Source organism: Monodon monoceros, unplaced genomic scaffold, assembly GCF_005190385.1.
Source record: "Monodon monoceros isolate NGI ecotype Baffin Bay Population unplaced genomic scaffold, NGI_Narwhal_1 Super_Scaffold_18, whole genome shotgun sequence".
In the NCBI taxonomy this organism is placed as follows: domain Eukaryota; kingdom Metazoa; phylum Chordata; class Mammalia; order Artiodactyla; family Monodontidae; genus Monodon; species Monodon monoceros.
The window spans coordinates 16,371,502-16,395,283 of NW_021703774.1; the positions used below are offsets into that span (position 1 = coordinate 16,371,502).

A 23,782-nucleotide genomic window follows, 5' to 3' on the forward strand; every position below is an offset into this window, starting at 1 on the left:
AACATCCAAAGTCCTTAGCCTGTGTATGATCTAGTTCAGGCATCTCTCTCGTCATCTGCCCCTCTGCGCTGCCCCTTACTATAGCCACATTGATGTCCTGTGGTTTGTTATACATGTTAAACATAACTCTCACACCGTGGGTTCTGCACTTGCTGGTGTCACTGCCTAGAATACTTTTCAGATGCTTGCATGGCTCTCTCTCGCTTGCTCACTCCTTCAGTCTCTGATTCAATGCCTTGTCTGCGAGACTCGTCCCTGACCGCCCTATCTAATGTACACCCTTACTCTTCTCCGTGTCTCCCTGCCTTCACTTTTTGAGTTACTACCCTGCTTTATTTTCCTCAGCGTTTCTCAAACCCTCTGGCATACTGTATATTTGCTGTGTGTCTCTCCCAGCTGGAAGGTAAGTTCCATAAGAGGAGAGACTGCTCTGTACCCAGTGCCTAAGACAGTGCCTGCCGTGCTGTGGATCCTTCGCAGCTATTTAAGTAAATAAGTGAATAAACCTCGACTTCCAGGACTAAGAAGAAGAAACTGTCATATACTACTGGAGTCCCTAGGTAATTGGAATCCTTATCTCCTGCCAAAGGAGTTAAGGAAAACAGACAATTCATTGAGCAGGGATTGGAACATCTCCCAATATATATATATATTTTTTGCTGTACGCGGGCCTCTCACTGTTGTGGCCTCTCCCGTTGAGGAGCACAGGCTCCGGACGCACAGGCTCAGCAGCCATGGCTCACGGGCCCAGCCGCTCCGCGGCATGTGGAATCTTCCCAGACCAGGGCACGAACCCGTGTCCCCTGCATCGGCAGGCGGACTCTCAACCACTGCGCCACCAAGGGAAGCCCTCCCAATATTTTTTGAACTCAATAGACTGGTTCCTGTGGGGTTGTCAGAGAAAGAAATACTCCTGCATTTGGAGCAGAATATCAGTATTGCTTACAGATTTAGGTGGAAAGTAGATTTCTCTATTCAAGTACTGGATAATTTCAAGTTAGAGCTGTCCTGACTTCTCAGTGCATTATTGTAAATATGATTAGGTTCTAGGGTTCTCTTGCTGTTATAGTTCAATTACATTTTGGGTTAAGAAGGCTTTTGGCTAATATAGAGACCTTATTATTCAGTTCAGTTCAGTGAACAATTGTGTTCTTCTGTATTCTGGTCACCCTCTGGGTGTTGAGGATACAAAGGATGAGTAAATTCCTGCCCTAGAATTAGTCTTCGGGAAGATAGATATTAAACACAGGACTGTAATACAATGTATTGAGTATTATTAAGAGCTCATTATAAAGGTTATAGTTACCATGATCCTGGTCCAGTTAAAAATGGTAAGGATGGAGACAGAGAAATCCATATCCTATAGAACCCAGCCTAGGCGTTGCTTCCTTCTATCTGATACATATTACTTACAATGTACTGTATTATTATTTTATTTTAACGTGTCTCTCTCCTTTTGGATATAAGTTCAAGTGCTGGAACGATGTCTTATGTATCTTTATTTTCATAGGGCCTTCCTTACACATTTTGGTACTAAGTACATTTTCTTGCTGAATGAATATGGATAAGTAAGGTGTCATTTCATCGAAGCCTTAGTTTTCTAAGTCTGGGGGTGGAGAGGACAGTTTTCTCAGACGTAGGAAAAGCACATACAGTGGCATGCAGCTTCTTAAAACACATGGCTGGTTAGGTTGAGATGAATTGTTGGCTATGGCTCTAGCTCTTCAGAGGAGTCACTGAGACTAGGAACAGAGGATAAAGCCAGATTGTAAAGGACCTTGCTTGCCATATGAAGGAAATAGGATTCTCTATTTGTAGGCAGTATGGAGCACTTGAGACCTTTTAAGCAAGAGGGTGACACATGTTTATAAACATCACTGCTAACTGTATGGTGACTGCCATAGAGAGCCAGAACAATCAGGCAATTGCAAAACTCTTTTAGGAATTGCACTAGCAAAGTACAGGGAAGACAGAGAGACGGTCCCCACTTGAACTGTGTTTCAGAAGGAAAGAATTCAATTTTCCAGATAACCAACTTCCAAATAAACTTGTAGCACCATAAATTTTGGGTGTACTATACTGTTAGAGGAATTAGGTAATAATAACAATAATATTAGCTTAGGTACTCTTCTAAGCTCCCTATGTATCACTTTAATTCTGACAACAACCGTGTGAGACAGGGTTATTATTATCCTCATTTTACTTATAAGAAACTGAGACACAGAGAGGTTTTATCTTGCTCCCCCAATGCACAAGCTGATAAACAAGTTGGTAAATGACACGACCATTACTGAAGTTTGCTCTAGAGCCTTTACTCTGACCCCTGACTCCGCTGATACGGTTGAGGAACCAGGAGGATAGAGATGATCAAAAAAAAAAAAAAAAAGCTCTCCGGAAAGTAAAAGAGCAAGGGCATAGAATCTTAAGAAAGATTGGGTATGAGGAAACCTTGGTGTTGAGACAGATTTTTTTTCCACTCAGGGAGGTTCCATCACTAAGGGGTGTTTTTGTGGTCAGATTTCTGTAGCATTCCTTCCACTGTTTTTAACTGTGTAGTCTTCGTTCCTTCCTCACTTATTCCAGCCTTCCTTCTTTTCTCCTAATATCCATGTATTATCTCTAGAAATGATCACTTTTACTCAGTTGTATAAGAGGCACCTGTGTTTGTACTGCTTATTTACTGTGACCTGCCTCAGTTTCCTCATCCCTAAAATGGAGGTGATAAGTGTCTCCTCAGGATTTTTGCAAAGATTCAATGAGCTCATATATGTAAAGCATTTAATGTTTGGCACAAGGCACCTACTCATAAATATTTGGATTAATGATCATGACATTTTTTCTGATCTAACAAAACTGCTAGTCCCATCTCTTGACCACCCAATAAGCCTTCCAGCCCTTGATAACCGTGATGTTTATAAGCTGGAGCTTTCTCCAGAAAAAAGATTAGAATTTCCTCTGGTAACCCTGCAAGGTAGCTGATGGCGTTTCTGTTTTACAGATGCGGAGACAGAGGCTTGGAGATACTGTTTCCATTGTGCCTCCCAATGGAAAACTGTTCAGTCCATAGTTGCAGGATGTTGTCTCTTAATTCTGTCCTTCTTACTCCATAATCTAATCATTTAGTCATGTATTTTTGGTAAAATTCAGGATTAATAATAGTGATTTTGACAGCTATGGGTTGTCTGTGCTTAGTTGTTCCATAGATACCTCACAATATTTGCAAGGCTGGACAGGAATAAAGACACAGACCTTCAAAAAATGTCATGAAGAACCTAGGGGTAAGACAGGAATAAAGACACAGACCTAGAGAACGGGCTTGAGGATATGGCGAGGGGGAAGGGTGAGCTGTGACAAAGCAAGAGAGAGGCATGGACATAGATACACTACCAAACGTAAGGTAGATAGCTAGTGGGAAGCAGCCGCATAGCACAGGGAGATGAGCTCGGTGCTTTGTGACCGCCTGGAGGGATGGGATGGGGGGGTGGGATAGGGAGGGTGGGAGGGAGGGAGACGCAAGAGGGAAGAGATACGGGAACATATGTGTATGTATAACTGATTCACTTTGTTATAAAGCAGAAACTAACACACCATTGTAAAGCAATTATACCCCAATAAAGATGTTAAAATATATATATATATTTGCAAGGCTGAATTCATAATTTCATTTTCCCAAATACAGAAGCCAGTGAATGAGGAGGATGGACTATATCATTGTGAACTGGTGGTAGTCTGCATACCCAGCCTCCACGATCTGAGGGCTGCTTACTCCTCAAGGCTCACACCTTGTCGCCCCCCAGCTCGCTAGTGTCACAGTTTCTGAACTCCTCGTTCTGTGAACACATTTGCTCTCCTCCCTCCTAGCCATGCTTATGCTGTCCTAGTAGCTGCTATTTTTTCTTCACTTTCTCGTAACCAGCTTCTCTGTGTCCTTTAGATTTCTACTTAGTTGTCTCCCTCTGCTGTTTCTTTCAGGATTTAGAATGTGTCTCTTCAATAGACATAAATAATAAAGGGCCTTTTATTTAATAAATTCAGTAATGTAGGTCCTTTGGATGGGACGTTTTCCTTTGGTTTAACTCAGAATTTGCTATTTAATATAAGTTGATTTTTTTCCTCTTGTGAAGTCAGATATTTCTGGAAAAAAGTGAACCATGGAAACAGCTTTTCTAGTTCAGATATTTGTGTACATGTGGCCTTGGCAGAACTATTAAGTTATCAAAAATTTATAGAGAATGGATTCTGAGAGATTATAAAGGCAGGCGATTGAAGCTGACTTCAGACACATGAGGAATCAGCAAATTATAGACTTATTATTAAAGTGTACCAGCTCATTTTATTAGGAAATTGAATTAGAGACTAGAGACTTATCTTTGAATTTTAATTGGTTCATAAAAATTGATAGGGATGTGCCTTATATCAACATTTGAAAGCAACTTCCTTTAGCAAGATGCTACTTAAATTCCATAGAAAACACACAGGTATAACCCATATGTTGTTTTAACTTTATTTTTTATCTTCTGGCTTTAATTTCTTTTGACACATTGTTTAAGAAAGGTAGAAAATTGTGCTTTTATGAGTGTAAACCTCTTAAGTATTATTTGTCAGACTTTGCAGAAGTTTCCTAGTTCAGTGGGGAGAGACCTTGAAAGCTTTGGTTACAGCTGTGTCTCAGAACTTGGCATAAATCCTGAAACATGGTGTAGTACTCAATATCCATTTATTATAAACTGGAAAACTCTCTTAATGTGATTTTTACACTCTTTTCTCATGTACCAGGTATTTTTAGCTGAAGTTAAAAATTAACAGAAGTTGTATGTAATATAAACTTGAATGATAGCAAAATGATTCAGGCTGAAGTTTTGGTAAATTGTAATACTCTTCAGTAGGGTTTGAAATCTGGTCGTAGTAAAATTGCGGATGATCACGAATCAGAGGTATTTGAAAGGTAAAATGCTGTAGTCAACGTTTGAGTAACACATAAATGTCAAGCATTATAAAGGAGAGGATGCCACCCCTAAGTGAGTTAACCTGGAACTACTCAGATTTATTGAATTGATACCTTGTTGGAGGTTTAGATACAATATATACTTGGCTCTTAAGTTTGTAGTCTAAATAAAAAACACAGGTACACCTAGCTTCCCAGTCAGTAAATCGTGAAAAAAATGAGAACACTGGTGATGATATCACGTATTATAAAGAAGAGTGTGATAACCTCTACCTCTGAGTTATCATTGACCTACTCAGATTTATGGAATTTATGCACTGTTGGAGGTTTAGACACAATACCTACTTGCTTCTTAAACTAATAGTCTTTATTAAAAAAAAAAAAAAGCTCTGTAGTCAGTGAATCAACCCAAGTGAAGAAAGCCTTGGTCCAGTGCCATGAAGTGATTGACCCCTCCCTCACAGAATGTGTCCATATGCCTATAAACTAGTAGGGAGGAATGGTAATTTCATTTTTTTCTGAATTATCTGGTTACATACTTGAAAAATGGCCATATACTTCTAACACAAGACTTGATAACAATCAGTTTAGAAGATCCGAGGAGCTATCCCTTCATTTTTGATAAACTACAAAACAGTATTCAAGATGTAATAACCTAGCAGATAAATGGGCTTTTCATCAAACTGTAGCTTATAGCTTCCTTCATCGTTTAAGTTACTTAAATAGCAAAGGAACATGCCTAAGAAATGAAGTATATCATAGTCCTACTTGAGTGGTTTAGCAATTTATAGGACAGACTCAGGAAACAGACTACCAGGCTCTGTCTGCTCTGGCTTGCCCAGATAGCACATAGTAATCACATCCGATAGTTTGTCCTGTGGTAGAACTTTCATTTTATTTTTGGTTATTTTTATGGAAACCTGGGGTAACTTACTTTTTTTTTTTTTAAGAGGTAAATGCTTTTTAAAAAAGTTTTCAAGTATCAATTTTGAATATTCTAAATTAAGTACTAATGGGCAGGAAAGATCACGTGACATGATCGATCGAACAGATGATTTAAACCTGGAGTGGGGAGCAGTAGTTTTGTAGAGCTCTGCATAGCTAGGGGTGGAATGAGAATGGGCACAAGCAATGGCTGTTCTGTTACCTGTGGCCTAGAGAGAAATTCCTTTTTAATTCAAGCTTTATTAAGCTATTTTGTGAATACTTTCTGCCTTAGTTCAGTACACATTAGTCTAAGCTGAATCTTTGATTCAAAGCTTTGTAGTGCCTTAGAAGTCAACAGCCCTATCATCCTACCTTATTAACTTTGTGACTTTGGCCATTTTTTTAAGCTTGAGAACCGTTCCCTTTGTAAATAGAATAATAATAGCAACTCAAAGAGTATTGTGAGGATTAAATGATAACGCATAAAAAGTGTTTTAAATAGCACCTAGCCCTAAACACATGTTTTAGAGTGCTCGGAAAGCTGTAGGATGGAGGCATCGTCCACTTCTGAAATAGAGTCAGAGGTGGCTTCTCACCATGAACGCCTGGTGCATGGGTTATAGATGATAGCCAAGACTGTGGGTAGAATTATAGTGGAAGGAAAATTTATTCCCCCTTCCCCGCTGTTTTTCGGCATCGTTTTTAAAGCTTTTGGGATTCCCCCCTGCTCTGGCTCCCAGGTTCTTAGTACCTTTGTCTGTCTTCTGGTTACTGTCATCTCTTTAGTGCCTACTATGTGCCAGGGCTGTGCTAAGTGCTTTTCCTGTGTTATTTAATCATCATAACAACCCATTGAGGTAGGTACTGTTTTTATTCCCATTTTACAGAGACACAGGGATTAGGTAGCCTGCCCAAGATTACACTGGTAGGAAGTAATGGAAACAGGACATAGCGCCAAGTCTGCCTAATTTTATAATCTGAGCTCTTAATCCCTGTGCTGTAACTGATCATCTAAAGCTTCCCATTCAGCACCTCACATGTCCTGTAGATTCCAGCCACCAAAGTTATTTCTTCTTTGTTCCTCTCTTCTCCACAGCCACGTTGTTTGTGTCCTGTGTGTGGTGTGTAATTGACATGTAAACATTTACTATGGGCTAGGCATTCTTCAAGAACTTTGTATATATTAACTCATTTAATTATCACAAAACCCGATGAAGTAGATACTATTTTATTGCCATTTGTACAGACAAGGAAATTAAGGTTGAGAACACAAAAACCTTCAGAAAATTCACATAGATTTCTGTCTGGAGATAAGATTGAATCAGGCAGCCTGAGTTCTGTGTCTTTACTCTTTAGCCACTGCTAGCTGATCTCAGTCAAATTTTTATGAGAGTTCTGTTTGATTTAGAGTAAATTCTAAAGGTGTGAAGTAATATCAAGGTTAACCAATAGCCTTAATGCTCCCAGATGATATTTGTATTTTAAACGAACAACCTTCTTAATCCAATAGAGAAACTTTCTTAAAAGTAAGGACTTGAGGTAGGTGGTAAGAGAAAAAAGCACTAGCAGTTTGGCCACTTACTGGAAGTACACACCTATAGTGCAGAACTTGGGGCTTGATGTATATTTTATTTCTTGGATGATAAATCAGGCCAGCTTATTTATGTAAACCAACCAGCTTTTCATACCTAATTCTTACCGTCCAGTCCCCAAATCTCCAGTTTCAGCCAGTGTGAACTTCTTGTTATTTTATAAGTATCTTACCTTCTTCAACATTCCCATGCTTTTGGACATGCTGGTTTCTTCTGCCTGGAATGTCAGCAATAATGATTACGGTAATATTACAGTTTTAATTTTAATACAGAGCATTGACTCAAATCTAGGATGTTTTTGGTTCTAGATTCAGTGATCTTGCCCCCTGCCTCTTTCAGTTGGCCTCATTGTAGAAACTTATTTCTTTGGCCTTTTTCCTTCTCTTGTCATTCAAGCTCTTGCTTTACTTTTAAGAAACAACTTGAAATCATCTTTGTAAAAGATACCCCTAAACAATCACCCTTTTGTTCATTGTTTTTCTTTTAGAAGAACACTTACAAATTTTACAGATTGTAAAACCAAATTTTACAATCGGTTTTAACTAATTTATATATCCTACTAAACATTTGGCTTCTTCGAGGAGAATTTGATTTTTCATTTTCGCCTTCCTTCGTCTTCATTCACGATTCTTGGTAAATATTGAAGGACTGCAAGTCTTCTTTAAAAACTTTATCCCAAAGGCTAAGGTAAATAAGCTCACTTTTCTGCCAGCAGCTAACCATATATCTGGGATCAGGGACAGATGGCAAGTTTGAAAGGCTGGTGGAAGTTTGGGGAAAAGGCAGCAAGAGATGGAGAAATGCCTGTGTCTACCTCATTATCTCAGAGGTCTAACCCTGCCCTGTCCAATATGATAGCCACTAGTCACTTTAAATTTAAAATAATTAAAATTAAATAAAGTTAAAAATTCAGTGACTCAGCTGTACTAGCCACATTTGAAGTACTCAGTAGGCTCTTGTGACTGGTGGCTAGTGGGCAGCTCTGATAATAGAACATTTCCATGAATGCAGAAAGTTCTGTTGGAACCTTGAGTTATTACTTCCAATAAGCATTCTTTGTAGCCCTTCCTTAATTTCCAGATTTTTAAAATAGAATGCAGAATTAGAGTTAATGTTTAAAATAACACACACAACTTCAAAGGAATTTTTTGCTTATCTACATCCACTTAACTTCTTTTAAATATCAGTTCATGGTCAATTCAAAAAATCTCATCCTCATAGGCTACAGTAGATTTTTAAGGACCAGTTCTATTTTCTGATTTGCATAGTGATTATCTTTGGTATCCTAGAAGTAAATCCTGTTTTTTAGTATGCTGGAAGACCTCATTACAGTGGCATTTTAAATTTATATAAAATATCATCATTTCCATCGGCAGTGAATGCGTGACTAAAAACTTCTGAGCTAGAGCTTCTTAAAAAATAATAAAATAAAAATTATGACTTCAGTAAATTATTCTGGGATTTTTTTTTTTTTTAATTGGTGGGGTAAGTGCAGGTGGTATGAAATGGTGTTATAAAATGTCATGGATTTATTGTGTCCATCACATGCATGTTGTGGTAGTCAGGCTGGATAAGAAACACACCAAAGAAAAATAGCCAGGGTTTAGAAATGGAGAAATTGGAGCGGCTTACACAACCATAAAGCCTTTGGCTGCCTTTACAGTGTAGGTGAAACTGAAATTCGCTGCAATTTGTGTGTGAATTCATCAGGACAAAACACTAGATGTCAGTGTTGTAGTTTTGACATTTTACCAGGAGCTAGTAAAGACTTCTGCTTTTAATCACTCAGAGATTCTTCATTGACACAAACTTTTAAGCTGTTGTGCCTCTTTACATTTGGATAAATGCTTACTTAGAAGAAGTACTTTTCAAAGAATTGTTTATTTTGTTATTCGTGCCTGTCTAGTGCTGCTGACTAAGGAATAAACATATGCGATATTAACATATATGTTTTTCAGCTAAATATGTTCTCCAAACTTTGTTTCTCAGCCCACTTCCCAGGGAACACTGATCTTAGGAGATGCTTCTGGGGGAAAAAATAATGTGACTCTGGAATCTGGTATATAGCAGAAACTCAGATTTTCATTGAATGATAGTGCTTTCAGCTTTTGTTTGGCAAAATTTAGATACTTTTTCTTATATTGCAGGCAGTAAGATTTCTTATATCACCTTAGATTTGCATATCAAATCCTAGTCATGTTCTCAGATTTCTTAAATTTGCCCAGCGTACAGGATACAGAGGAAGCTTCAAATTAAATATGTGGCAAATTAATTTCTCTTTAAAAAAATTCTTTCTCTTTATTAAGAAATATGCAGCACATTAAGGCAGTAGAATTATTAGTGATTCTTGCTTCTTTATCATTTCCTTTAATATTTTTTGATATCATTAACATACTTTATGTTTTAAGATCATGCTTTTTAAAAATATAAAGTATTATTTTGCTCTCTGTGTTCAACTCTAGTTTATGTATTGTTCTGTTAATTTTTTGAAGATACTTCATTTTTTTTTTTTTTTTTTTGTGGTACGCGGGCCTCTCACTGTTGTGGCCTCTCCCGTTGCAGAGCACAGGCTCCGGACGCGCAGGCTCAGCGGCCATGGCTCACGGGCCCAGCCGCTCCGCAGCATGTGGGATCTTCCCGGACCGGGGCACGAACCCATGTCCCCTGCATCGGCAGGCGGACTCTCAACCACTGCGCCACCAGGGAATCCCAAAGATACTTCATTTTTTACTCCTATGCTTGAGGCTCATTTTTATATGTGTATAAAATGCTTTGTTTTATATATTTTTATTTGCTTTTTTCTAATATGTTACAAGTTTAGTTTCAATATGTTAAATGTTTAGTTTTCCATCCTTTTATTTCATGAATTCGCAACAATTAAAAAATAAAGGTATTGGGGCTTCCCTGGTGGTGCAGTCGTTGAGAGTCCGCCTGCCGATGCAGGGGACACGGGTTCGTGCCCCGGTCCGGGAAGATCCCACGTGCCGCGGAGCGGCTGGGCCCGTGAGCCATGGCCACTGAGCCTGCGCGTCCGGAGCCTGTGCTCCGCAATGGGAGAGGCCACAACAGTGAGAGGCCCGTGGGGAAGAAAAAAAAAAAAAAAGGTTTATGCAAAAGTCATACCAAAAAGCAAATATAATGATGACTAGCTAAAAGTCAGGTCTTTTCAGCAGTTCTCTTAATTCATGGCTTAAAGTCAAGAGTTTAGGGAGGATCACTCAGAATTGAAGAGCTGACTACACATTCAGTTCCTTTCACTTTGATCGTAGCCATAAGCTGATATAAAACTACTTTTGAAGTATTTCCTAATAGTTCCATAGGTTTCTGAAGAGCAAAGCAGAAACTCTTCAGAAGGCTCTGGATCATATAGTTACCCACACACTGTGCTGGGGCTTGTGTTCTTGTTGTTAAAGTACAGTGAGCTTCAGAATTTGAGATAGGCTGCAAAACTTAAAAGTACCCAGAGCTTCCTGGCAAGTTGATTTTTGAGTAAGGTCACCAACTGGATTGTTCTTTAGGCCACTCCTCTAATCCCAGCCATTTGAATCTTAAATGATGACATAGTTTGCTGGTAACCTGTATATGCTTGTTTTGGTGGTTCCGCATGAGAAAATTCAACAGTATACGAATTTGTATCCTCAACCCAGAACTTGATATTTTCACTCAGTCACCCAGCAGTGCAGTCAAACCCTGGGCACGTATCACTTCATTAGATTATTTTTCAGAAATGTTGAAACACCCCAATTGATTAATGTCATATGCAGATTCTATAAAAGGAAGTTGGTTTTTAGATTTTTCTGCACACAAATTCAGAATTTTAAACATCTGGGCCAAAGCCCTCAGAGAACTTAATTTGACTTCTCTGTGCCATGGGATCACTATACCATTTTCTTGACAGATTAAAGTTTTTGTTGTTATTTGTTTTTAAAGTAACCTTCATTAGTCTCTTCAAGTAGTTTAATGACACAAAGCCTGGGGATTTGAACACACTCTGCACTGGCACCGTGTCAACGTCTGTCACCACCTTGATGACAAGACGTGGTGGGGCTGTTGGATTTTTTTCTACTCCCTGGGTCCTGGGTGCTGAAGCCACTGCGGCCTCCCCGTCCACATGGCTGGACCAGGTCTTTGGGGGAGGATGGCAGTAGGATGGAGGGTCCTGCCATTCTCCGCTATTACTGCAGCTGTGGGACTCGGCAAAGTCTCCTCTTGCAAGAATGGAGACTGATGGAGAACCGTTAGCCTTAGGAAGGGCCCCCGGGGTCTTACCATGGCCTTGCCAAGGTCTGCCTCTGGTTTTAAAGTTTAATTTGTTTCTACTCTTAGGTTCTGTAGGAAGCTGTGGATCGGAAGAGGATCACTTTTCCTCTGGTGAAGAAGCAGTAGAAGCTGACAATGAGGATGAAGCTGAGCCCTGTGACGATGGCAGTGAAAATGCTGTAGAAGCTAGTGTTGGAACTAATGTGGGCTGGGCAGATGCCATGGCTAAAATCCTTAACAAGAAGACTCCTAAAAGTAAACCCACCATTCTGGTCAAAAACAAGGAGCTGGAAAAGGAAAAAGAGAAGTTAAAGCAAGAGAGACTAGAGAAAAGAAAACAGGTGTGTCCTACCAGTTGTTCTGTAGATTAGGTCGTCTAGTCTAGTTCTTATCTGCACCAGATTGTTCCCTGCAGTGTTTGTCCAATTAACATTACAGTTTGTAACTTGCGTTTTATGTGAGGGTGCATAACCAAGGTTGTGTTCAGAAATCTAGTCTGAATCATTCTGTTGAGCATGTTCACTTTTTGTTCATCTAAGCAAAGCAATAGAAATGTAAACGCCAAGGAAATGTATCCTTTTAAAATCAAGTAGTTATACATGTGACAGTGACTCCTGGGTTTGAATATCTTATTCAACTTAGCTCTCCAGATACTAACTTTATTAATTCTGAACTAATAGAATCATGTTAGTTACTTTTCGCTCAAAATCTGTTTTATGGTATAAATCTTTGATGATGTCATTGTCAGGGGTTGGTTGCAGTTCTGAAAACAAACTTTCACTGTTGGATAAACTTGAGTTCCTGGTACCTTTTGTTAAACCACTGGTGGAAGAAGTTAGACTAGTGCCGCCTACTAATGAAAGGGAAAGGCCAAAAGTTGGACAAAAGTTTGCTGTTGTGTATTACAGAGGAGATAGAGAAACAATAATAAGGTTTTATATCCCCTGATGAGGTATTTCTATGTCTAAAAATATTTGGTTACTGAAATAGGTATTATTTTTTAATGAGAGAAAAATAACTTTCTACAATCGTACTGACAATATAAAAGTACTCATTTCCAAGAGTTATGTTATAGGTAAAAATGAAAGAAAAATAGATTTCAATGGCATTTACTTCCTTTTAAGTTCACCATCCCCTTATCTTGTTTCAAGATGAATGTTTTCTTTGTTCCTAATACTGGTTGGCTCTCTGTAAGAGGCTATATAAAGATGGAACTTTTCAAGTGTTGCTCTTAGAAACAACGTGCTCTTTTATTAATTCGATATTCTCATTGTACTTTATTTAAGATCAGTTTTATCTCTAAATCTTACTGATAGCTTTTCAACTGAAAATTTGAATCTTTGTTTTCTATCTGGCAAAAGCTAGAAGAGGCTTTAATCCTTAATTACCTGTAGTCCTCGTGTTCCAGTGAGAGAACAGCATTTTGAAGCCAACAGAAACGAGTCTGTAACTCTGCTCTAGGCCAAAGCTTTGAGTGCTAGAGATGGTACTGTCCACATAATGCATGAAAGCACTCGTGTGGATACCAGAAACACAACACAGCAGCCACAAACACTCTGAGTGTATATTTCTGGGTAGAGTCTATGTAAATTATCGTTTTTTAATGTTAAATATTACTGGTTTCCAGAATATTAGCTACTTATTTCTAATCATAAGTATAAAAGTACATTTCAAAGTTAAAAAATATTTTGGGATCCTGCATGCCTGTTATCCCCTGGGTACAATAGAAAATTAAGAATCAACTGTTTTAAAAGTAAGATTTTTAAATTTCTGGCATAGTCTGATAATGAATTTCATGATAGTTAAAATAAATTACATGATTTGGGGAAGGATCTACTCCTTTAAAAAGGAATCAGAGTAATCTTGATACCAAGAGCAAAGATTTGGTTTTACCGTGATCAGATGTTTTTGTTAATACAAAATGAGAGATTAAATGAATGGAGAAAAGGAAAAGATAAAAGGAGACTTTTTCCCACTGATTCTTACTGGTTTTGATGTTCATCAGCTTCTTGGTGATTAGTTCATCATTTCAGTATATTTGATATTGGTGATAGGTTGGCCTGAGGAGGGGACCTGGAGAAGCTGTGTATCAAATCAGGTACCTGAGACCAGGATACCCCCGGAAAACAGTTTTGAATTAGATTGTGTTGTCTTTGAGATTTCCTTATCTCCTGATCCCTTTCTATTTCTGCATTATAGCAAAGAATCAATTTGTTGTAGTTTGTGACTGATATGCCATATTTGGCAAGGATATTGGTCAGATGTGCCATAAGAGAAAAGAAAAATAGTCACTGTATAAACAGGGTATATCTGGATATGACGCTATTCTTTTCAAAGCTGATACAAATTCTTAATAGTTCTGACTGCTGAGGAAGTCAGTTTCTAAAAATAAAGAGAAACGGTATTTAAACTTGTGGTTACGGAAGAGGGTAGTTTGGAGCCTTGCTGATGCTCCCCTCCGAGGATCTGGTGATGGCAGGGCGGGAACGGGGCTGCGCACACCCTGCCTTGTCCTGCCCGGCTGGCGGCTCTCCAGGCCCCTGCTGTCAGAGAGCCTGCTGTCAGCTCACTTGGTGCCTCTCACATGACACTCGGAGTGCTAACCACAGGCTCCCTGAGCCGAACCCCTGAAAGTGTGGGTTTTTGAAAGTCCCTGTGACAAACTAAGCCAGAATGATTTATTACCTTTGTCCTTTCACAGAGTATCATATCAAAGTATGCTGCACTTTCAAAAATGCCTAATATTCTTTCACATAACAATATTTATAACACAGCTTGATAAGAAGCGGGAATGGGAAATGATGTGCAGAGTAAAGCCAGATGTTGTCAAAGACAAAGAAACAGAGAGAAATCTTCAGAGAATTGCAACGAGGTAAGACAGTGTTCTTGCCCTTTAAAAAATTAGTACTCTAGAGCTGTGGAGTGATCCATTTCGGACTAGCTTTGATTCTTAAGGTCTGCCTTCTCAGAGCCAAGTGATTTATGTCTGAGCCTCTGCCTATTTAATACTGGATTCAACCGCAGATTTTGGAGGTCTCATGAGGCAAGAATATAACGTGCTAAGTGGATATTTGGTATGAACCTATTTCATATCATCTTGTATTTTATAGTCACAAGAACAGTATAATCAGACCTCTTACTGCATTTCTCTTAGGATGCTTGTCTTAAATTATGGCACTAGATGATTATTTTTGTTATTTTGCACTATATGACGTCACAAATTACACATTATAGCAGCTTCGTGCTGTCCTTTCACTCAGCATTTTTTTTTTATCATTGGCACCAAACATTCATTTGTTGCCCTCTGTGTTCAAAGATAAATAGAATCTGGTGGCTGCTGCATGGTCTTTGCCCACTTACGTATAGGAGTTCTAGTCTCTTTGTAAATAAAGGTACGTCTGATGTGTTAGGAACATATGATGGGAGACTGTAGGGGAGTTGCAGCAGGCTCCACGGTGGAGGTAACAGTTGGGTTGCTGCTTAAAGAATATAGCAATTACATTTAGTGGAATTCCCTTAAATGTCCTGTTTGCCTACAACAGTCCATCTGGGTGTTGTACAGTAAGACAGTGAGGCTGCATGGGTAAGAGAGGGAGCAGTAGAGCCAGACTGCTGACCTGTCCCTGCACACTGGCTGACTAGCTGGGTGTCCCTGGGCATTTACTTACGTTCTCTCTGTCTCAGTTTATTTTTCCTTAGAAAAAGGAGAGAATATTATACCTACCCTATAGGATTTCTCAGAGAATTAAATAATTAATACCCGTGCAGAGCTTAGAAGAGTGCAGGATTAGTGCCAGAGAATAAGTGCCTCCTTAAATTTTATACCCTGGGCATCTCACTCTCCTCACTTTGGTCCCAGCCCTGCTGTGAAGGGTATGGAATTTTACCCTCCTTATAAACAAATAAGCCAGCTTGGTAAAGTTTCTTCGATGCTGGCAGGAGACAAGAGGCTTGTGGGCCAGAGACAAAGGACTTTGTTACTCACGGCAAAAGCAGTAGCCAGAGCTTCACGTTCCCACTGGTTCCCTGTGTCCCACGGGGGCAGTGCAGGTGCCCTAGATGGATGCCTGTGCCTGTGGTGGGTTGTGTTACAGGAGAGGAACTCTGTACCTGGGAGTCTGTTGCTTTTATGGTGAATGGTAACAAGCCTGCTCTTTGTCCGGGGGGAGACATTACCTCATCTTTCAGGGTTGCGTACTGCAAACACAACCCTGAGAAATGGCCTGGGTAAAGAGCAGTCGGGGCCTTGCATTCTTGAAGAACCCAGCAAGAACGTGCAGGGATGCTCAGGGCCTGTGGCGGATTGCGTCTGCCAGTGATGATTAGAGCAGGAAAATTAATAGGTTATAGAATTTTAGAGCTGGAAGGAATGTTAATGGTCTAAATCATTGCTGTCCAGTAGAAATATAATGTGATCCATGTGTGTAATTTAAAATTTTCTTATAGCCACATTGAAAAAAGTATAAAGAAAGAGGTGAAATTAATTTAAATAATACATTTAACTCAATATAGTCAAATTATTATTTCAGCATGTAATCAATATAAAACAATTATTAAAGAGATTTTAAAATTCTCTTTTTCATACTGAGTCTTCAAAATCCAGTGTGTATTTTAAACTTGGAGCACATTGCAGTTCATACGGGCCATATTTTGTGTGTTCGCTAGCTACGTGTGGCTCGTGGCTACTGTAATGGACATGACAGTTCTTAATCTTCAGAGTTTATCTTTCGGTGAGTTTAACTATAGCACCAAGTACTTCAAAAATATTTTTTTAAATTAGTCTTATAAGAGTTGCAGGTAACATAGCTGAATACTTTTTAAGCTTCTTGAGTATTGTTTTTCCCATTTACAGATGAAATTGAGATCCAGAAAATCCTTCCTAGCATCAGGTGATTAGACAGCTAACTGTAAATAAAGGCTGTGCTCATTCCATTTACACTGTAAAGCCTTTATATTTTGAGAAGTAGATGTTTGTGTTAAAACATCTTAGTTCTGATTCTTAGTACTAGTTGTACAAAAGTTGATTTAGAAAGACTAAAGCTGAAAAAAAATCACAAATCAATCCACATATATTTATTCTCTATTCAGAAGTTTATATTCATTCATTGAAATGTATGTTCACTTTTCAGATTTGTTCAGCGCTTTTCACTTGAGTGCCTATTAAATTAGTGCCTCTTTTCTGAGCAGTGAAAATACATTGTTTCTGTCCTCAGAGTTTGTGTTCTAGTGTAACTGTTACTTAACTACATTGCTCTGGTCATTTATGTTCTATAGGGGTGTGGTGCAATTATTTAATGCTGTTCAAAAGCATCAGAAGAACGTTGATGAAAAAGTTAAAGAAGCTGGAGGCTCTATTAGAAAGCGTGCTAAGCTGATATCAACTGTTTCCAAGAAAGATTTCATCAGTGTTCTCAGAGGGATGGATGGAAGCACAAATGAGAAAAGTTTGACTGGGAAGAACTCGAAAGCCAAACAGGTAAGACCGTTAGATAGGATTCAGTGCATCAGATGTCAGCTCTTAGAGTTTTGAGGTGAAAAAGCATACTATAAAATTGTAGGGTTGGTTTTGTGTTTTTTTTTTTTCAGATTTTATTAAAATGTCTACATGCCCACAGCCTAATTTAAAAGTTTGTATTCCTAAATTGATGTATTGATGTATTCTTAAATTGATGACTTATTCAGCATGGAAGTTGCCAGTTATAGATGTTAGAACTCAGGAACCAGTAGATTCAGGTAAATTTTTTAGAGACAGAGCAGTCTCTCTCCTATCTGAAATCCTGCGTTTTGTAGAAGACTAAGTGAGGGATACAGCTTCAATTGAGATTGTTACCCACAGTGGTAATTGTGATGGTGTGTAACTTCTAAAATGAAGAATTGGAGCTTTGGGAAATATGGTGAGAATTCATCCTTGTGCTGAGGCAGCTTTGATGATACTTGGCTGTTTGGGAGATGAAGAACATAAATACTTTTCATGATCTTTGGCATGAATCTCTGCTTCTCCAGCCTTTTGACCTATGAACCCCACTAGCTTTCTTTTTACTGTACCAGGTGAAAGGTTCTGAAATGTGCTTTACTCTCAGAAGGGCTGTGTTTTTTTTTTAATTAAAGCAAAGTACATAGTTGCATTTGATGACTTGGTTTCTATGGCCAACAAAGAGTACTTCAATCAGGAAACTAGAGTTGCTTTCGTAAGTTTTTTGTTTGTATTTTGGGAAGACAATAGGAACTCTGGCAAGAAGAGCATTTAGGAATTTCATGCTAGCCTAGTGTTGAAGTATTTTTCAAGTTTCTTGATTAAGTGGCCATTTTACCTAATTTTGGCAAAAATTTTCTAAGCTGTTTATACTTTGCTGATCTCTTGAATATCAAAGGACTCAAATTTTGTATATTTATGTAAATGCGGTGCTCACTGGTGCTGCCTTTTTAAAGTGTTTGTCAGAAGTAATTATGAACACATGAATACTGTGCATGGGGATTTGTACTTTTTAGTTAAAAAGTCTAACAGGCTGTGTTCTGTTCTCACTTGTGATGTAATGATACTTTCCTGTAAGAGCTGGAGAAAGATCCAGCAGCATTGGATGAGAAAGAGCTAATGGGGCAATGGAAAAGGAAAGACTTTTTTTCCCTTTTCCTCGTTGGTTTCAAAGTAAGTTTTAATAGAAGCATTTGTTTTTGCTTTGGGATTAGTTTTTTCATGAGTTATGAAAATACATGAAGGGTTCTTTTCAGTGGAATTATTGCATTTTCTTTGTTACCATTTGCTCTTTTGCTCTTGACCTTCTTTTTTTCTACTTGAGTGATCACAGGCATGGTATTAGTCTGAGACAAGGTCAAAAATTCCTTGAGATTTAAACCAAAGTGGCTTTGCTTTAAAAGTAATTTGTTTCTAGAACTACCTATCCCACACAAGTGCTACCCTGGCACATTTTTTTCCTTTAAAAATGTTTGTTTTCATTTTGATCTTATACTTATGGAAAAACGTAAAGTACCTATTTGTACCAGGTGCTATCCTTGTATCTTTTAAAGGCTTACAATTCAGACAGACACATGATCTCAAGTAAATAAGATTAACATGACAACATACAAATTCTCAATTAGTATGTCTAGACTATTATCATCAATTACACTATGTATAATAGACTATAAATTAAGTGGCTATTCCCATCTGTGGGGAGAATTTCAAAGTAACCTATATTATTCATTTAGGACATAGAACAGTTAAGTCTATGTAGGTTACTTGAAATAGGTGGACTTTTAAGGCAATTGAAGAGAAGGAGGGAAGGCCAAGGTGGGAATCGGTTTGGTGTGCCAAAACACCATTCGGAAATGAGTCATGTATTAATGGACTGGATAAAGGAGAACGTTAATTAAGTAGAGAATAAGATTTCAGCCTTTTCTCTGATTTCACCTTATCCTAGCACCACTGCTGCTACACATTTGCCTAATAAATGCTCCTTCTCTCCTCATACAGTCTTGACAGAAGAGATTTTATGGAAGTTGCTCATTGGTGTCTCTTTTCTGAGCATAATGGTATTCAGAACACAGGCTTTTAATCTCTTATTTCTAATATTGTGAAATCTTTAGCGTCCATCCACATATAAACTGGATTCACTGGCAGCTATCTGTCAGGATACCAATCTAGAAAGACCTTCATATCTTCAGCCCCTTTACCCGGTGGTTGTGACATTAAAGTTCAAAACAGACAAGAGCCAGTCGTGTTAGATTAAGCAAAGCTGGGTAGAGTGGTAATAATCTAACCTAGAGGCCAGGTCCACTACTGTCAGTGTACCTCAGGAGTGCTCTTGGTGTTGTGTGTGGTTGGTTGCTTTATTTGTTTGTCTGTTTGTCTGTTTTTGAATCCTTAGGAAGACATGTGACTTGGGGATTTAAGAACCCTGTTTCAAGAATTTCCATACTCCTGCAAGATATTAGAAACTTTGAGACATTGTGACAAACGTTTCTTAGCTATATTACGGCCCTGAACAAGTTACTTTTCTCAAAACCTTTTCTTTTTTGCTGCATTAATTTTTTTTAAATTTTATTTTCAACGCAATAGGAACACTGCTCCAAAAGGGAACTATGACTAAATAAAATACCCTTCCCCATCCCCCTCTACCCCTTGTCTTGTCCCTTCGCCCCAAGGTAATAGATCTTCTAGTGTTTACCTCCATATATTAAATAATATTCATACTGTTTTGTTATCAATATTAGATATTATCTTTTATGGAAGGTAAAGAATTGGCATTCTTAACATTCCTTCGACCCCATACATCTCATACTCGGTCCTTCCAATATAGTATATTCATGTTTTTGGCTAAATCAGTATTCAATGTAAACATTATTCACTGCTAAGCCAAGTAATATATGATAATATTATTTTCTTTCTTTATTTCCTTACAGTTTTTGTTTTCCTGGAATTAACATTTGCTTTGTTTTATGCACCAAAGGCTTGCTACACTCTTCAAAAGAACTCTTAAACCCTTCTCAGTACTATTTTCTTCATGGTCACCCTGCTACAGTCCAGACTGATTGTTTTTTACCTGCTAGGCACTGTCTATTTTCGACTTTGCTTTATCACTGTCCTGGGAATTCCCTTTGCCTCTTCCCTGTGCAGTAGTCTCTGTTTCTTGGACTAAATGTCTTATTTTCTCTTGGCTTTCTCCCTCATTTTGATGAGGTTACATTTACCAGGAGCTTTCTGGGAACGTATTTGGGTATTCTCATTTTTAATTGATGCATTGGCTAGATATATGTAGTGGGTTGAATGGTGGCCCCCGAAATAAGTCCACATCCTGATACCTGGAAGCTGTGATGTACCTTATTTGGAAAAAGGGTCTTTGCGGATGTAATTAAGTTAAGGATGTTGAGATGAAGAGATCATACTGAATTATCTGCATGGGCCCTAAGTCCAGTGACAAGTGTCCTTGTAAGAGACACATGGGAGATCTGACAGGCAGAAGCAGAAGGGGCAGTGTCACAGCGGAGGCAGAGGCTGGAGTGATAGCCACGAGTCAGAGTGCCGACAGCCCCCAGGAGCTGGAGGAAGCACAGAAGTGCTTCTCTCCCACAGCCCTCAGGAAGGGGGGCCTGGCCACACTCTCAACTGTGGCACGCTAAATGGCTGTTGTTTTAAGCCACCCACTTGGTGGTAGTGATACTATGGCAGACATGGGAAACTAATATAGTATAGATGTGTGTTAGAAATAATCTTCCCTCAGAAATTTGAAGTTATTGTTTCATTTTCTTTTTCTTTTTTTTTTTTTTTTGCCAGTGAGAGGCCCTGTGCTGTTTTGATTTCTGGTTCTTTACCCCTTGGAACCTTTGGGCTCGTCTCTCTATCTCTGCTGTTCTGAAACTCTGCAGTGAAATGCGCCGGGCGGCTTGCTCACTCCCTGTGCTGAGCCCGTGGCGGCTCTCTCAACCCAGTGAGAAGTTCATGTTCCTCCCTTCTAGACACGTTGTTTGGTTTCTTGGATTTAATATCTTTGATGATTTTTGTGCCTTTTTTTTTTTCTGTGTTCTCTTTCTGGAATTTCTGCTAATTGGTTGTTAGATCTTCTGGATTGATCCTCTTATTTTCATAACTTTTTTCCCCTCTAATTTTCTCTCTCTCTGGCACCTTTCTGGGGGAAGTTCTTTGATTTCTAGCCCTTAAATTGAGTTTTAAAAATATATGACTTCATATTTTTTAATTTTGAAGAACAGTTTTTGTTCTTTTGTTTTATTCTTGGGATCCTATTATTGTTTCACGAATGCACTATCTGTTCTCTTTGGGGAATTAATTATAGGCATCTTAAATTTGTCTTCTACTCTGCGTTGTTTTAGTCTCTTCTGAGCTCATTTTTGCTGTTTGCTTTGGCCTCAGTCTTTCCATTTGGAGGCCTTCCTTAGTACATGGCGCTCCTCAGTGTCTACTCATATTTACGAGTAAAGTACTAGAGAATGGATTGAGCATCCCAGCATGAGCCCAGGCTTTACTGGTTGGTGAGCTCAGCTATAGAAGAATCAAGAGAGTTGGTGCTTTTGTTGGGGAATGTCCAAATGTCAGTTTCTGTAGGACTTTCTTCTGGAACTTTATATCTTTTCTAGAGAAGACTCTTAAGAATCCTCTGCCTATGTATGGGGTAAGAACTTGCTGCCAGTATTCTTGGAGCAGAATGTAGGAATAGTCTTTGGGGCTCCAGCATTCAGTATGTAGACTTATCCAGTACAAGCTCTTTGTGTTAGCCGGTGCTCCAGAGTCCAGGACCTCTCTGGTTTAATATTTTCAGGGAGTAAACTACTGTCCATGTTAGTGTCAGTCACCTGCCTCCATAAGCGGGCGAGGGGGCCAAGAGGTCTAATAACTGTTGCTTACACGGACTATCAGCCATTCTTCTGTTTTTATCGCACCCATTACCCCTACCTCCACCCACTGCCCCCAGTTCCTGAGCATGGATCCATTGTTTGTCACTTAAACATCAGCTTATTTTTCTCTGTTAATTGGTTGCTACTACTCTATCTAGTTTTCATCCCCCCAAAATTTGCTGGCGTATTGTGTCTCCTATTGTTTTCCCTTCTGTATTGTTTCCTTGTATGTTTATAACTTTTATACCTTTATTTTAATTTTTGTAGGCTTTCCTGTAAGAATTGGAGATAAATGCATGTCTGGGGGTTAATTGGAAGACCTCCTTTTTATTTTAAAAGCAAAAAGGTTCATCTATCGTAGCTTCCTATTGCTTTAATGGAATTACTGGTAGTCTTAAGTTGATTATAAAGTATTTCACAAACAATAAACCTTTAAATTTTGACATTTTTAATGTTTTGAAGTGAATTGTTTGAAAAATACATTATAGGCATACTTCCTAAAATTTTAGCCATATAAAGAGGGAAACGTCCATGTGAAGCAGATATATTCACTTCTATTTCTATGGGTTTGCATCTTCTTTGGAAACAATCGTGATTATCTCTCTTCCTTTGAGAGTCTTTAGATATTTAGATTCATGCTCTGGCACATGTGTGTTTAGCATTGTTTCTTAGAAAATAAAGAAGAAAAGAGTATATGCTTTTTAAAAAATTTGACTAGTCTGTTAATTTTTGTTATGTAATCTGATAGATAACGAGAATTACTAATTCATTTCTTTACAAGTCACATATCTATGACTTATAACTTTTTTAAGGGTGATATGTATTTGTGCACTATACATCTACATTTGACTTACTTCATTTTATGTTTTTATATTTACTGTTTTTGTGAGCTACAACTTCAGCTGTTTAAAGTCTGTTTATTTCATTTAAAACCATGATCTTCTTTAAGGCTTTTGGTGCCTAGATTGGAGTACTTTTTCATATGTTCCAAGACTGCCTTTCATATCGTTAGCTCTTTATCAAGACATTTTTCCTCCTCTGATCCTGCTGACTTGGATAATGCTGTTGCCCTTAGAAGTTTTAAAATCTTTTTCTTTCCTAATTTTGTTGTAGGTAGTCATTATTTCTAGAGCAAAGTACTTGGGAACTCATATGTTAGAAACCCCTCCTTAGGGCAGAAAAGGTGTAATTGCTTTTTAAAGATCATTTTTAGGGAAAGAGATTTTGAAATGACTTACAAGTATTTTAAAAGATGTCACACTGATATATTAAATTACAGTTGAGTCACCAATTACTGTACTTTACTCCTTGGAGCTGAGCTTGGGTACTGTGAAGTAAGACAAAAAGGTACTTGATGGGCTTGTTTCAGAAGAAATGACAGCTAATATTTGTAAATCAAAAAAAGCCTTCACTCTAGTGCCTAGGGCAGTTATTATTCTAAGTATTTTTCATCTCTAAAAAAATGAGCTGTTTCTTCAGTTACATATGTATGGTTTAATTTTTTTTCTTAATAAATAATTGTGTATCTCTTTCATCACATTAAGCCAGGTCATTTGTACAGAGGATATGCATCACGTTAATAAGTGTAAACACATTACACCTTGGCATTCACAGATTTAACACTCTGGTTTTTTTTGCTTTTTCCTTTTTTAAAAAGTTCCTCATATTGTAAAGCTTATATGCAGAAGTATGTCACTTACTGGTGAGTTCA

The 23,782-nt window shown here is 38.3% G+C and overlaps 1 protein-coding gene across 1 annotated transcript in view; it reads left to right on the forward strand.

Moving 5' to 3' along the window:
- RRP15 (ribosomal RNA processing 15 homolog) overlaps positions 1-23,782 on the forward strand; it is a 46,820-nt gene that overhangs the window by 941 nt on the left and 22,097 nt on the right. The window contains exons 2-4 of the mRNA XM_029226802.1: positions 11,791-12,065; positions 14,499-14,596; positions 16,999-17,200. Of these exons, the coding sequence (XP_029082635.1) occupies positions 11,791-12,065; positions 14,499-14,596; positions 16,999-17,200 (575 nt within the window). The remainder of the gene's footprint in view (positions 1-11,790; positions 12,066-14,498; positions 14,597-16,998; positions 17,201-23,782) is intronic.